Here is a 14,573-nt window from a genome sequence, read left to right on the forward strand (position 1 = left end):
TTTCAAAATAATTATAGACTCACAAGAAGTTGCAAAAATGGTACAGAGAAGTCCCTTGCACATTTTACCAATATTCCCCCAATGATAACATCTTATATAACTATAATGCATTCTAAAAGCTAGGAAATTGACATTGGCACATTATAGTAACTAGATTACAGACTCTACCTGGATTTGACCAGCTGAATTATTTTTAATGGAGTGGTAAGAGGCATACTTACTTTCCGACTTGCTTTCCTGCTTTCTCTCACACAGCTGCCTTTAGAACTCCCTTCTAATCTTTTGTAGAAGAAGAAATACAACTATATTTAGTAGACTACGGTCTCTTATTGCAAATCAGGAGGAAGAAATGCAAGTAAAAATCTGCTTCATAAATGGTGAACTAGCATTTGTGGAGTTGAAAATGGGTATGTTCTGCCCTCCTTTTGGTTTTTCGCAGTGATGTCAGTTCCTTTATGATATACCAGAAGAGTTTCCCAAAGCCTGGGGTACCCCAACATAAAGTGAATAACATGGAATCACACAATAAGAAAGTTACTCATTTCTCCTTCACTCTTCTGATTATATTAAGGAGAAAATATTAGCTTAGGTGCAGTCTTCTAATGCCCGTCCAACATTCGCTAATCCTCCTTTTTTAACAAATTGCTTAGGCCTCCAGTTCAGATCTAGGTAGGCAATAGCATGTAACGGGAATTCAATGACATTTTATTGTTTTAATTAAATGTGCTTTTACTTTCACCTTCAAATGGTAGCAAATGAAACTGGCTTTTTATTTACAAAAGTATTTTTTAGAGTTTCTTTTAAAATGAATTCATTTCAATGAAAAAGTGATTTGATACTTTTAACAAGTATGTGACTACGGCAAACAGCATAAAGATAAGATACAAATGACTGAGGTTAGGGATCATTGCGTTACAGCATTTTGATGAATAAAAAACTAATGAACCCCATGGCCTGGCGTGTTCTTCTTTGGGTTGAGTTTGAGTTAGAGTAAGAACCATATGGCTCTTGGTCCTCTGATGGCATCTGCCTACACAAAAAAGAAGAACGATGAGAAGAACCCTACATCTATTAAGCACTTATTGTATGCACCATTTCACTGACTCCTCAGCACAACCCAATGAGGTAGGTCCTATTAGTAACCTCATTTTATACATGAAGAATCCAAGGGACAGAAGAATGAGTAATTCGCCCAAGTGATCTCTCTAGTAACTGGCAGAGCTGTTAGATTCCAGGTCAGTTAGACTCCAAAACCATGCTCTTGACTGCTGGTTCATACCGTTTCTCACTAAACTTAAGGACCATACGTCATCTCTAGGAAATGCAGGATGACTCTTTATCCATGCCAGCAGTTCAGGTCACTTTACTGTAGGTTGGGTGACTGCATAGGAATACCCTCAAGTTCACGGCTTCCCTGCAAACATCCTTCTGATTGAAGAGGAACTCTCACAGTTGATTTCATTCCCGGCCTACAAACAAAGAAAGACATTGTCTTATAGACATTCAACCCCTGCCATTCCTCTTTCCTTCATATTTCCACTATTGGAAAGGTGCCCACTTTCCTCTAATCATTCCTCTCCTTGAATGACATTTCCCGGTATCACTAGAAAACCAAAACATGGGGGGAAATTCAGCATCATGAAACAGATCATATAGATCCATTTAAATATTTAAAACATATATCCAAATTTCTACTAGGTACTGAGGGAAAAAGGCAGCAAGAGTCCACTGATGGCTAAGAGAGTCTTCATGACCCCTGCAGTTAAAATGCTTCAGCTTTCCAGCTACCTGAACTCCGTTGGTGGATTTATGGATTGTTTTACAAATTATTAACTTTATGGCAAAGAGCCAGTCAAGTGAAAAATAGCATACCTCTAAAATTATAACTCCAATAAATAAGTACATATGATTGACAAAAATTGTCTGTACATCGGTTTTGTGATTTAATTTCAAATTTGCACAAAACTATCTTAGCCTGAGACAAAGGCCTGCTTGCTTCAGGATAATTTATTTGGGATCAAGGGTTAGGGATGGAGGAGTGATACAGGGAATGAGGGAGAGAAAACACAAGGATGCATTATTGCATTTGCCACCCAATGGAAAAGTGGTATTCATCCCACAGAACCTTCTGAAGACCCTTAGGAAATCTCAGGACCATCTGTTCCAAACGCTAAAAAGGGGAAGCATTTATTACCCACTAAATATGGTCCACACTTGGGTGTGGAGCAGATTCCCATCGGTGTCCCATACGACATCATAGAGCAGCTCTGGGGCAGGAGGCAAGAGATGCATGGCAGGGACCTGAACGTGGTAAAACTTCTTAGCCTCAGTAAGAGATGGGGCCGAGAACATTCAGAGTGGCACCCAAGCACTGTCCAGTATAAAACCATTATCAACAGTTTGATGTACATCTGCCCAGACACAATTTTTGAAGAACACCATTCATTCATAAATCCATTATCCATTCAAAGTCATTTATTAAGCATCAACTTCATGCCAGTCACTGTGTTCCATATGAGGGGTAAAGCAGTGACCAGACACATAAGTGCCTTGCTCTCTTAGAGCTTACAGTCTTTGGGGGAATCAGGCATTAAATACATTATTACATAATGGTTTAACTATAATTATGATAACTGTTATGAAGGAGAAGGGTAGGATAAACTTTCCAGTCACGAGATTCGAGGAAGGCTTCCCTGAGGAGGTGGCATGTGAGCTAAAACTTGCTGTGGAGGAGGTAAAAAAAGCAAAGTGGGCAATAACAGAAGAGAAGAGGAAGAATGTAACTAGAAAGTGTGTTGCAGACAGAAAGAAGAGCATGAACAAATGTCCTCTGGCAGAAAAACTTAAACTGTCCTGAGTAAAGAGACAAAGCCAGTGGGACTGGAGTGTGTGTGTGTGGGGGGGGGAGATGTAGGGGTAAGTTGAGGCAGGAAAGGTGAGCAGGAGCCAGATTATGTCAGGCCTGACGGGAGAACAAGGCTTTGATTTTAATCCTACAGTCAAGTGGGAACCTACTGAAGTGTTTTGAACAGGGGAATGATGTGATCAGATTTGCTTTTCTTTTCTTTTTTTTTTTTTACATAAATCAAGATATACTTGTAAATACAAGCAGCAGAAGCTCATAAATGTCACACCGGTATTTAAAAAAGAGTACAGTCTATAATCACTACATAACAGTACAAATATAAACAGGAGTGTTGATGAGGTGGGAGCAGTGAAGGGGGTGGCCTGAGCCTGGAATCTGGGAAGGTGTGCATAGGTCACCTTTTTTGTTTGTTTTTGAGGACTAGATGTTCATCTGATTTGACGCCAAGGTAGCATTTGGGTAAGCCAGGGTAAAATCCCCACTTAAAATTCTCCCCCTTCTTCAAAAGCTTCAAAAGAAAATTTCTCCCCAAGTTTCAATGAAAATTAACCTCTGATGTGGCTGGTATGGGGGACCACCTATAGGGTGTGATTTAAGAAATGCGAAAAGACCACTCCTGTTCAATGGAAACTTTCTCTGTTCTCCACTAGTGCCTAAGAAGCTACCATCACAATTCTATTCTGCTGAATCTTAGATTGCCAGATATGCTAGTACGGAGCAGCCCACTGGATCTATCCCGCCTTCCTAGGACAGAGCTGGGTTTTATTTTGTTTTCTCGGGGATGGGAGGATTCGAAGCTTTTTGAGACCACTGGCCCTACAGGAGCACGGAGGAGGCCACGAGCCTGGGCAGGTTACAGAGAGCGGGCTCCTTTGACTTCATCATTTTGTTTTGAGCTGGCCCTGGGATACAGCTGGTGTGTACAATATGGATAATGTGTATAAATGTGTGTGGATTTACACAGCCAAGGTATATGGGTATACTTAGGACATGCACATAACTTTATAAATATGTTATATTGTAGGGAAGCAATAACAGTAAGGAACACAGGCCCTGGGATTGGGCCAACCTCAGTTCAGATCACAAGCCTTGTAAGCCTAGGAAAGTGACAGCGCTTGCCTTCTGGGGTAGCTGGCAGGATTCAATGAGAAAATCTGTTTAAAGTCTTGGCACTGGTCCGTGGCATACAGCAAGTGCTCTGTAAATGTTACTGTTAAGATCACCTGTGTGTCCTTATGCAAGCATGTGTGTGCATGTGCCTTAAGTGCAGATTTGGGCACCCAAGGGAGATAGAGTGTGTTTAAGAACAAGAGGGAAGGAGGAAGCATGTTCCCCAGCGCCGCAGCAAGAGCTGGGCACTGGAGCAGACCTTTCTAGAGGCTGAGAGGACCGCAGGGCAGCTCACAAAGGAGACAGCTCAGCTTTACCGAGTGGGAAACAGAGTAAGGCACCGCAAAGGGTCTCAAATTACAAGGAGCTTCCTGATGAGCACAGAATGTATAAAAGTGGAAATAATTGGAGACAGACAGTAGAATGGGATGTGGTGTTGTTGAAGCTCAAACAATCCTCCGTAAAGGGGAGACTGGAAAAAAGAAAAAGAGTTGGAAGTGGTCTCTGAAATGGACACTTCTCCAAATTAGGCTTCTGTGCTCAGGCGACAATTGACTTTGCTCCATCCTGATTCTCTCCACGGTTTTGAGCTTCACACGTGTTTGCTTTTTCAGAGCTGACATGGAAGAACTTTGAAAAACATATAAACCACCATCATCAGTTCTCAGGCTGTTTTTTTTCCCCCTCTGAATATTCGCCCAAGGAGTGGTATCTAAGGGCTTTCTGCATTATACAGAAGTGCCATCCTTAGGTGGAGAGAGAGAAGATACAGAACGCCCAGTTTCTAGTCCCAGTTCTGCCCTTCCCTCACTGGGCAACCTCAAGGAGTCTCTCCATCTCACTGGCACAGCTGCCTCATCTGCAAAAGAAGTTGATTGGTCAATTTGGCTCATTATCTTTTGACTTCCTGCCATCCCAGATGAGGCTTAGCTCCCTACCATCTCTCCTCCCCTTAAAGCTGTATCATCACATGACATGGTACTTAAGAGTACAGACCACCTGCCTATTGCTCGCTGTGACTCCTGGGATGAGTTATTTATTTAACCTCTCTGGGTCTCCATTTCCTCCTTTGTATCATCGAATTGCTAAAAGGATTAAATGAGTTAATAGAGGTAAAGAGTTTAGAACAGTGCTTGGCACAGATAAGGGCTACTGTGGTGTTAAGTAATAATATTATTATTATGTACTTTATTAAATACCTTTGTGACTTTACATGAAATATGCTATTGATAAATCAAGAAATAAAAGGATAAGCATTACTTGGGGCTATGAAAAAATTCTCCGGTGGGTAGGGGGCAAGGAGAGAGCTGGGACCATTGCTTTTCCTCTTTTTAAATCCCTTCTGTGCTTTCATTTTTTCAAGGATGTATGTGGACTATTGTCATTTTGTTTTGGACGTGACACTATTTTTTAAATTTAAAGAGATTGAACCAAAAGATCACTGAAGTCCCCCTCAAATCCCTAAATTCAAGGATTGACTCTGAGCAATACTTTTAAGGAGCAATACTTTTTAGGTGGCCTGTTTAATCTTTGTTATCGTACCTACCATTCATGTGTTTGACCTTTTCAGGAAATCCTTATATAGGTTAAAAATAAACACAGTCACCTTCACATGTTTATAACTGAGTGGGTTTCGACTTCTTGGATGAGAGAGAAAATGAAAAAGGTGCAAATATAAACTCTAAATACTTGGCCTTAAGGGCTGATGTGTTTTGCCCCTTACAATCTGTTACATAAAGGAGGGCTCAGTAGCAGAGTGAACACAAGGAAAACCCGCTGCTGGCCGCCTGGCGGTGAAAGAGTTAACAGGGCTGGGTAAGGCGATCCCTTGAAAGGAGTAAGACTCGGAGTTGTTAAAGTTTTCCAAGCTGCGGCAGGCAGCCAGGCAGGCAGCGTGGCTCCTGGGGCAAAGGAAGCAAGTTGGAGGGAGCCTGGCAGAGCCGTGGGTCCTGCTGAGCTGAACTCAGCAGAGGTTACAAGCTCAAGGTCAGTGGTCCCCTCACAGTTCCCCAGAGCTGACATCTTTGGGGAGTTGTGTCAGGAAGGCAAGGCGCCATCTCTCATCCTCCTGTGCCCAGTCTGCTCTGCTTCCTAGTGGGGCCACCCGCCCTCCTGCTGAAACTTTGGGGGGGGGGGGAGCTGGTGGCTGCGTTCACTTAAGCGTTGGCACTTGTGAGGAACCCAGGACCTATTCCCAGGAGACTTTTCTAAACTGGAGACTTCTTCTTTTCAGACATCCAAAAGGAAACTTTCTGGAACAAGCCCCCCCACCCCCACCCCCACACACACACCTGTGTATGCTGCTCCATCTTGGTTTTTGCAGGCTGTGATCACAATCCAGAATTCCTATCTGCTTCTGTTGAAACTGAGAACAATTGTCAAAGTAGCTAAACGGGCTGCATGACTTTTTCTTGTGGGAGGAATATTGTCTCTGAGGCTATTGTCTGTCACTGAAAATGAGTTTCTAGTAGAAGTTTTTCTTGTACATTGCTAGAACAAAATGATGGGGGAAGATGCAGTGGCAAGGAAATAGTTCTACATCTGCATGAGATTCAGATAAACTTACCCATGGAAACTTGACTTGTCTGCATGTGCTGCGGGTGATAGAGAAACTGAAAGCTAGGGCAAGAAGGGTAGGTAGATCATAGCTAGCTTCACAGAAATTGCATTCTGAGGGAGCTTTGATCTCAGAATTGAAACTGTCTTGGGTGGTAAAGGACCCTCCTCGAGCCCTGGCTGGAAGACAGGCTAATTCTGTCTCCCTGTTCTTGCCTTCCACACAGAAAAGCAATGAGTAAGTAAGTAGTCAGTCACCACCGTTGAAGGCTCCCTCGGATCCTCCAGCAGGCAGGAGTTGGGTCTTATACCTGCGAGCACTGAATCAGAATGAGTCATCTGCAACTTGGGTGCTGGAACAAAGTACTTGCAAACTGCCTTATGAGACACTGCCTCCATGTAGGTGGGGTATAGCTCTCAGAGCAGTCACATTTTTTTCTCTCATCCTTTCTCCTTCAAACAGGCAGGAATTTTGACGTTCTCAAGAGACCGGCTCTGCCCCCTGGCTTAGCTAACCCTACAATGTGGACTCTGCCCCTGCTGCTCAGGACTGGAGTTTTAAAATAAGATGGATGATTTGACGTTACTTGATCTTCTGGCATGCCCCGTGTGCTTTGAAAAACTCGATGTCACAGCCAAGGTCCTCCCTTGCCAGCACACCTTCTGCAAACCATGTCTCCAGAGGATTTTCAAGGCCCACAAGGAGCTGAGGTGCCCCGAGTGCAGGACCCCGGTGTTTTGCAGTATCGAGGCGCTGCCGGCCAACCTCCTGCTCGTGCGCCTGTTGGATGGTGTGCGCTCGGGGCAGAGCCCAGGGAGAGGGGTCTCCGTCCGCAAGCCTGGTGTGCTGACCTCACAGGACAGCAGGAAAAGCAGGACTAACCCCAGAGGCCTGCAGTCCAGCCCTTTCCGGCTCGTGCCGAATATCAGAATCCACATGGATGGGGTAAGAAAGATCTTATTTGTTCGTATTGTGTCCCCCTTGGAGGTTGGATTTGTGTATGCCGGGAGTGAGGGGTTACCACTTTCAGTCAGGTTTCAAACAGGTGCTGCCAAGGATTCCTCAGAGATCAGTTTCTGTGGGCAGCGACCATTTTACTGAAATTTGGTGGAATCCTGAGCCTATCTGCTCATTCCAGGAATTCTTCTTAGAATCATGAAAGCGTCCCAGGTTCTTCTTGCTTCTTGTCCAGAAGGTAGTAGGACAAAGGAAGCCTTCTTGATTTTATTTTTGGTCTTTCGCTTCTGCTGTTCTGAGGCTAATCCAGTGCACAGAAAAATGCAGAGGACGGATGGGAAACAGAGAGAAAACAAACTCAACTGCATGTTGCTTTGGGAATCTTGGAGAAGTTTCCAAAAGTCAGGTTTTGTTTGAATTTTACCCAGATCCATGTTTCCACCCCGTCCCCGTCATAAAGTGCTATTATGACAATGTTCATTCATAATCTATTCAAAGCTATCAAGGTACTTGACGCCCAAGCAGGGTACAGGAGGGAGGTGTGTATGTGGGTGGACTGACGAATAGGAATGGCTGAGCTGTGAAGCACAGATGTGAACAGGGGCCCCGCAGATGTGTCTCACTTTACAAAACGAATAAAACACACATCAAATGCACATCAGCGGCTGCAATTAAAACCCGAACGGGCCCAGCAGAGCCATATAAGGTATCACCCAGTGATGTGTTTGGTGTTTGGACAACATGAATCGCCGGCAGCCTTGTTGCAGGAAGCTGTGTAAGGGCTCGTCTCGAGAGAAGGACATGGTCCTGTGAGTCCAGCAGGATTATTTGCACTGTCACCCCAGGAGTCAGTGTGCCAGCCTGAACATGGCAAGCTGTGTCCTGACCCGTTGGCATACTTAGAAAGTCAAAGCTGCATTCTGTGCACTGTTACCTATTGCGAGCTTTAATACGGGCAGCAGCATTCCAGGACTCGGGGCTGTGAAGAGTAGCAGTGGGTGGGAGCATCTTCTGGAGTCCTTCCCAGCGAAGGAGAATGGGCTTGTGATGTGTGTTCCGAACGATTTTCTAAAATATTACTTCCAACAGTTCACTCCTCCTTCGGTTCACTGCACCTCCAAGCCCCCCATGCAGTAGCGGAGTGTGGAACCAATCAAACATGAGAGCAGGAAGAAGTGGGGCATTGATGCGGGTTCTTCACTGCTTTTTATTGCCATTGTGCTTGTGTGTGTGAACACACTCCAGAAAAGGGCTTGACACTCTTCTTTAAGATTTCCCATTAGCCCTAGGTCCAGCCAGCAGTCAGAACTCACAAGCCTGGAAAAGGCAGGATGGGGGTGGGGAAGCAAATGTCTCTCAGACATGCCTTATTTATAGAGAATGGGCTCTATATCCAGACAGCAAATCTCCCTTTGAATTCCTAAGACCCAGCAACCCTTCCCCTCCCCAACCCTGCAGAGTCTGACTTGCCTCCCCATAAAGTATCATTACTCACCAAGAAAGTGTTGCCAGACGGGGAGGAGGCAAGTCCCTTATAGCCTTTGGATATTTTTGTTCATGTTTTCATCTTTTTCGATGTGGCTATGTTGCTAAGAAGAGGTAGCAACAAACGGATCCACAGCTACCAAGTTTTTGAACCCTAAACAATGATTCCAGCCCACCGCCCCCCCCCCCCGTTTCCCCCGCCCTCCCCCCACCCCCCTACCCCCCCACCCCCCCACCCCCCACCCCGGCAGAGGGAGTTGGGATGAGAACTGGTCATACGTAAGAGACAGTCATTAAGATACTGCATGTCCCTGGAACTCTCTCCCGGGGACTTGTAACATCAGACCAAGGTGCCAGTGATGGCATTGCGCCCACCCCCTGAGCTTCACTGGACCAAATCCTGTCCATGAGGCTGAAACACAGAATCAAGCCCTTGAGGGCTCCGACTTTCAGGCAGGACCTGGTTTAGGAAAGATGCTCTGACAGAGAGCAGAGCCGCCCGTTTCCTTCATTTCCTGAGCCTACCTTTCTTGAAGGGCCTCATCTCATCCCTTTTGCCTCTCTCTTTGGGGACATGAACAAGCCCATTCCTGGATGTAAATATGGCTGTCATTCTACAACCTGTTCTACTCCCCAAAGTATAACTATCTTTCCTGTAAGTGTGAGAGCAATCCTGCATGCCTCAGTTCAGAAAACTGAGGATTGTCTGGGATGCCACACGCCGCTCTGAGTCAGAGGAGTAGACTTGCATCCTCAGTCAAATCCTCACCAAGTCACTTGCCCTCTCGTCCTCAGTCTAGTCAACAGTTGGTAATACTCGCTACCCATCTTCCTCCAGGGTACTGTAAAAATTATCTTTGCAACACACGGTATATCACCTTAGAAAACATATGCCACATAATACATATGCATTACCTCAAATGCAAAGCATCATCATTATCATTAATTTAAACTTGCTGTATGACTTTGGGCAGTCCACTTAAGTTTGCTGGGTCTCAATTTAAATTTCTATAAAATGGGAAAATGTATTGTAAAAACAGAGAGCCATTGTGGTGCTTAACTAATTAGTGTTTGCAAAGCACTTTGGGATCCTTAGATGAAAGGCATTTGGAAGATCCTGATGATAGTAAACATTATTATTGACTGTTGATTGTGCCCTGCTGTGCATGAGGCATTCTACAAAACACAGAAGGACTGATAGCCCTTGCAGGGAAGTGTAATAGGTATTATTATCGAACTTGAGTCTATGATGAGTCCAGGCCAGGATAATAGTACTAAGTATGAAGTACTCCCCTAAGAGGGCATAAATAACCTGTGTTACAGGGTACCATTTTGTAAAACACCTCTTCCAGAGGACTCGGTGTTAACCTGGCCGTCGGAAAGAGTTCGTTTAACTTCCTGTCCACGAGCTGTTTAAGTCCAAAGCCTGTTGTGCTCACCTAGACTCCTCCAATTAACAAGCTCATCATGCTCTTTGTGTTGGCTCAAAGAGGCCTGGTGCTTCTTGAGCCAGCCAGTATGCTAGGGTGGAACCAATGGTCACAGGTATGGTGCCAGCCCAAGAGAGAGGGGGAAAAAAAAATAGCCTATTGTGCCTACCCATCTAAAACTCTCCCAAGCCTATTGTGTAAAAAGAAAACTTGAGCAATGGCTGTAGGTTTCTACAGCATACATTATTTCAAAGCAGGAGGTAAGACCAGCAGACTCCTGGAGGGCCCCTGACTGTGTGAATCCCACTGGCTCTTCTCCTTCCCAGGCTGCAGTCAAGCCAAAGGAACGTTGCAAGCCTTTGAGAAGATCATAGGCTCCTGAATAGCTCATCTATCTTCCTCCTTATTCTGTTACTCTTTAATAGTATTGCTGACTTCAGATAGGCCGGGAAGCAACAAAGCTAAATATTTACAAACTTAGGGTTGAAAAATATCAGAATTCAAATCCTGCTTCTGCCCCTCAGCAGTTGTATAATTGGGGTGAGTCAGACACCACAGGGCCTCCAATTCCCCACCTGTAAATTGGAGGCAGTAGTAACACCTATTTCAGAGGGTTGCTTTGAGAAATAAATGAGATGATTCATGTCCATTAGCTCTTAGCGCAATGACTGGCTCAGCTTAGGAGCTCAATAAATGTTAGCTGTTATTGTTATTGAGGTGACTCAACACTTTCCACTCTACATTCCACACCCTCTTTCACCCCCTTAATCATTAATCATGTGTCTTCCAGAGCTGTTCCTTGGAACCCTGATTCCTGGCTTCTTTTGTTTGTCTCCAAGTGATCCAGGGCCATAATTCACATGAGTTGATTCTAGGAGGAAGCCTGCTGGCCAACTTCACGTCCCCAAATAGCAAGCAAGCTTAAAGGAACCCCATAAGCATGGCAAGAAGCTGGTCCACTTTCAAGCATCACCGGTTTTTCATTACCTTCTATCTTTCCTAGTCCCTGTCTCTCACTCTCCCCAACACAGACGTTGCCGCCCTGCAGGGCTTTGTAGGGCTGGACTTTCTCCCTTCTTTGTTCAGTATCATGCCAACCACACACATTCCTATCTCACTCGCCCTATCTCAGCGAGAACACACCTGCCACCTCCAGCACACAGAGCAGGTGTCTGTGTCCTAGAAACTTTTTCAACTGGTGTTGCAGGCAACTGAGGGAGAAAAATGAGGTCAGAAAGCACATGGGGGAATTGAGGCTGGACAGAAACCAGAAGGCATCTGAGTCCCATTTCTGGGTCTCAGCTGCTGTGTCCTGCAGCAGAGTTGTGACACAGACTGTGGTTTTTTGCTAAATTTGCAAGGGGACTAAACCCATTTCGAGCCCCCAAATACAGAAGGCATGTGCCACCTGGGTCAGCAAGGACCACACGTGGCAGGTGGAAGAAGACGTAAAGGCAGGAGCTGAGGTTGAGAAGTCAGGAGATCCAGATGGTTCTCCAGTTTCACACACATTTGCAAACGTGTTTAAAAAACCACATGGCCCCAGATTGGCTCTGTTCCCTCACCTATACTTTCTTGCTCGTTACAGTTCCCTCCATTTTGTTGACTGCTGTACTGTTTAAGGATTGCAGTCAAACTGAGCTGAGTTTCTGTGTTGGGATTCAATTATTCGTTAGCTGTGAAGCCTTTGGCAATTCACTTAACCTCTCTGACCTTCAGTTTCCATATTTGCATAATGGAGACAACAATGGTGTACATTATCATGAGGCTATTATAAAATTAAAATGAGACAATGTATATAAAAAGCTTAGTACTGTGCCTGGTACATAATGGATGCTCATAAATGTTAGCAATAGCAAATAACAACATTAGAGGAGAAAGTCCGCTGGCATTGGATTTGGAGTTCTTTGCATCCACACATACACATGCAGAGACCACCACTGAAAAGTAAGCGAAGGGGATAGCAAGAGGAAAGAGAGTTCTTGAAAAGACAAAACTATAGTGATGCAAAATGGTGGTTTCCAGTGGTTTGCCAAGGGTTATGCGTTGGGAGAGGCTGTGACTCTAAAGGGATAGCTTGAGGGAGATTTATGGGGTGATAGAAGCGTTCTGTGTCTCCATTGTGGAGGCAGTTAATGAATCTATATATGTGTTAAAATTCACAGGAATATGTACCAAGAGAAAAAAGTCATTAGCTTGTACGACGGTGTTTAAAATACTATTTTTTAAATGAAAGGGAGCTCTTGTACATTTCTTTCAGTCTCTGCCTGATTTTCACCTGGTCCACTCTGATTGCCTTCATCTCTGTGTTTATTGATGTCAGTGCTATTTCTGAGAAGGGCCTTGCCATCGTCCAAGTGATCAGGGTTATCCCTGCACATGGGCTCCTCTCTGTTTTAGTGAGCCATCCTATTACCTGCTTCAGCTTTCTCATCAGTTAAAGGTGTCTGGCCAAACAGTGGACAGACACAACAGCTCATCCTCCATGGGATGTCCTGGGCACATGGGTGGGGCAGGAGGGTCTCCTTACTCAACCTCAGTTATCCGCCGCATGCTCTGGGGGGCATGTCACCTAACGGAGTAGGCAATGCATATTTTTGTGCTGTTTTCATTTCCTCCTAGGAATGGTTGCCTGCCACATGTCCCTTCATACTACAAAGAGATTATGGAACATGGGGAAGTGCTTGTTCAACCTTTCTCTAGAGAAGAGCAGCCTCATGCATCCCATTCCAGATGCCATGACATAGCTTTGGGCTTAGCTGGGACCAGCTCAAATACAGCTCCCTTGGATTTCTTCATCTTCTCCCTTTCTTTCTCATTTTGAAACTCATGCTTATATGTTAGACCAGTCTTTCACTAAGTGTATTTTGTAAGCTATTAATGCATGTTCCAGAAAGCTCCAAGGTTAAACATCCCTGAAATTAAAACATCTAAACTTTTATTTTTCTGCAGGACTTTTCAGAACTTTTAGCATGCTAATGAATTGTTCATCTCTAAGTGGTCGATTATAATAAGAAATGTTTCCCAAATTTTTGTGACAGTAGCACCCACTCCCCTTTTATTAGCACCTTGAGTAATATGAATTGTCCATGAAACAAATTTTGGGAAATGCTGTCTCATACTAATGCACAGGTAACTGAGCCCCCAAAGAGACCCCCCTATTGTAGTTACAGACTAGTGTGACTCATTCCAAGAAGAGTTTTAGGCAAGTTCTTGCCATTAGAAGATATTTTTGGAAAACTGTTTGAAACCCCTTATCACCACCTTCTGCAATATTTACTTATCTCCATTCAGTAGTGTCTAGCTATCGGCACTATAGAAATCTACAGAGCAACATGAAGATTGTCACTTTCCCAGTGTTTACTGTCTAATGATATACCATATACAGGGTATGTATCCCTGACTTAAAGATATTATCCATTATAAGATGTATTATTTAGTTATAACTCTTAAGAGAAAAAAGACACTACAGTGTTAGATATTCACTGTAAGATACATCCAATTTTAGAAACATTAAGATATGAAAAAAGGAGTGTCTTACTAAAGAGTACATACTGTCTGATTCCAGTTATATAAAATCTAGAAATGGCAAAACTATGAACAAAATTGATTTGGGTGTAATGCAAATGTTTTATGTGATCGTACATAGGTTTCCCTAAATTCATCAAACTGTACATTTAAAAAAAGTGAGTGTTTGTATGTAAATTACAACTCAATAAAGTTGATTAAGACAAAGAAGTCTTAGACTAAAGAAATGATAGTTTATGAAAATGTCAGGCAGTAAGGTGGCTCAGTTTGAGGGAATGAAGTCTGGCCAATTAAAAAAAAAACTTCCTTGAACGCATAGGTGTTTTAGTAGTCAGGAAGGACATGGTCAGATGAAAAGGCGGGGTGTACTCTGGGCATGTGGGTGCTAGAAAGGCAGGATCGGATATCGAATACAATGGAAGTTGGAGGAGAGGGAAAAGGAAACAGATGGGAGTCTGGGTGACTGGATACCTGCTTCAAAACCAGGAAGTGGTTACTCTTTGTAATAAATTACTCTTTGTAATAAAGTCTCTCCATGGTCAAACTGGTTACATGTCATCACGTGGCCCATGGTCTGTATCTACCAGATGGATTCAGTGCAGCCAAGCAAGGTGTCTCTGCTCCAAGCGGATGGCTGAGC

The 14,573-nt window shown here is 44.1% G+C and overlaps 1 protein-coding gene across 1 annotated transcript in view; it reads left to right on the forward strand.

Moving 5' to 3' along the window:
• Window positions 1–5,813: 5,813 nt before the first annotated feature.
• SH3RF2 (SH3 domain containing ring finger 2) overlaps window positions 5,814–14,573 on the forward strand; it is a 113,034-nt gene continuing 104,274 nt past the window's right edge. Inside the window, exons 1-2 of the mRNA XM_019739097.3 lie at window positions 5,814–5,962; window positions 6,996–7,478. Of these exons, the coding sequence (XP_019594656.2) occupies window positions 7,101–7,478 (378 nt within the window). The 5' untranslated portion in view covers window positions 5,814–5,962; window positions 6,996–7,100. The remainder of the gene's footprint in view (window positions 5,963–6,995; window positions 7,479–14,573) is intronic.

Source organism: Rhinolophus sinicus, chromosome 5, assembly GCF_057876585.1.
Source record: "Rhinolophus sinicus isolate RSI-liver-muscle chromosome 5, RSI-T2T, whole genome shotgun sequence".
NCBI classification, from domain to species: domain Eukaryota; kingdom Metazoa; phylum Chordata; class Mammalia; order Chiroptera; family Rhinolophidae; genus Rhinolophus; species Rhinolophus sinicus.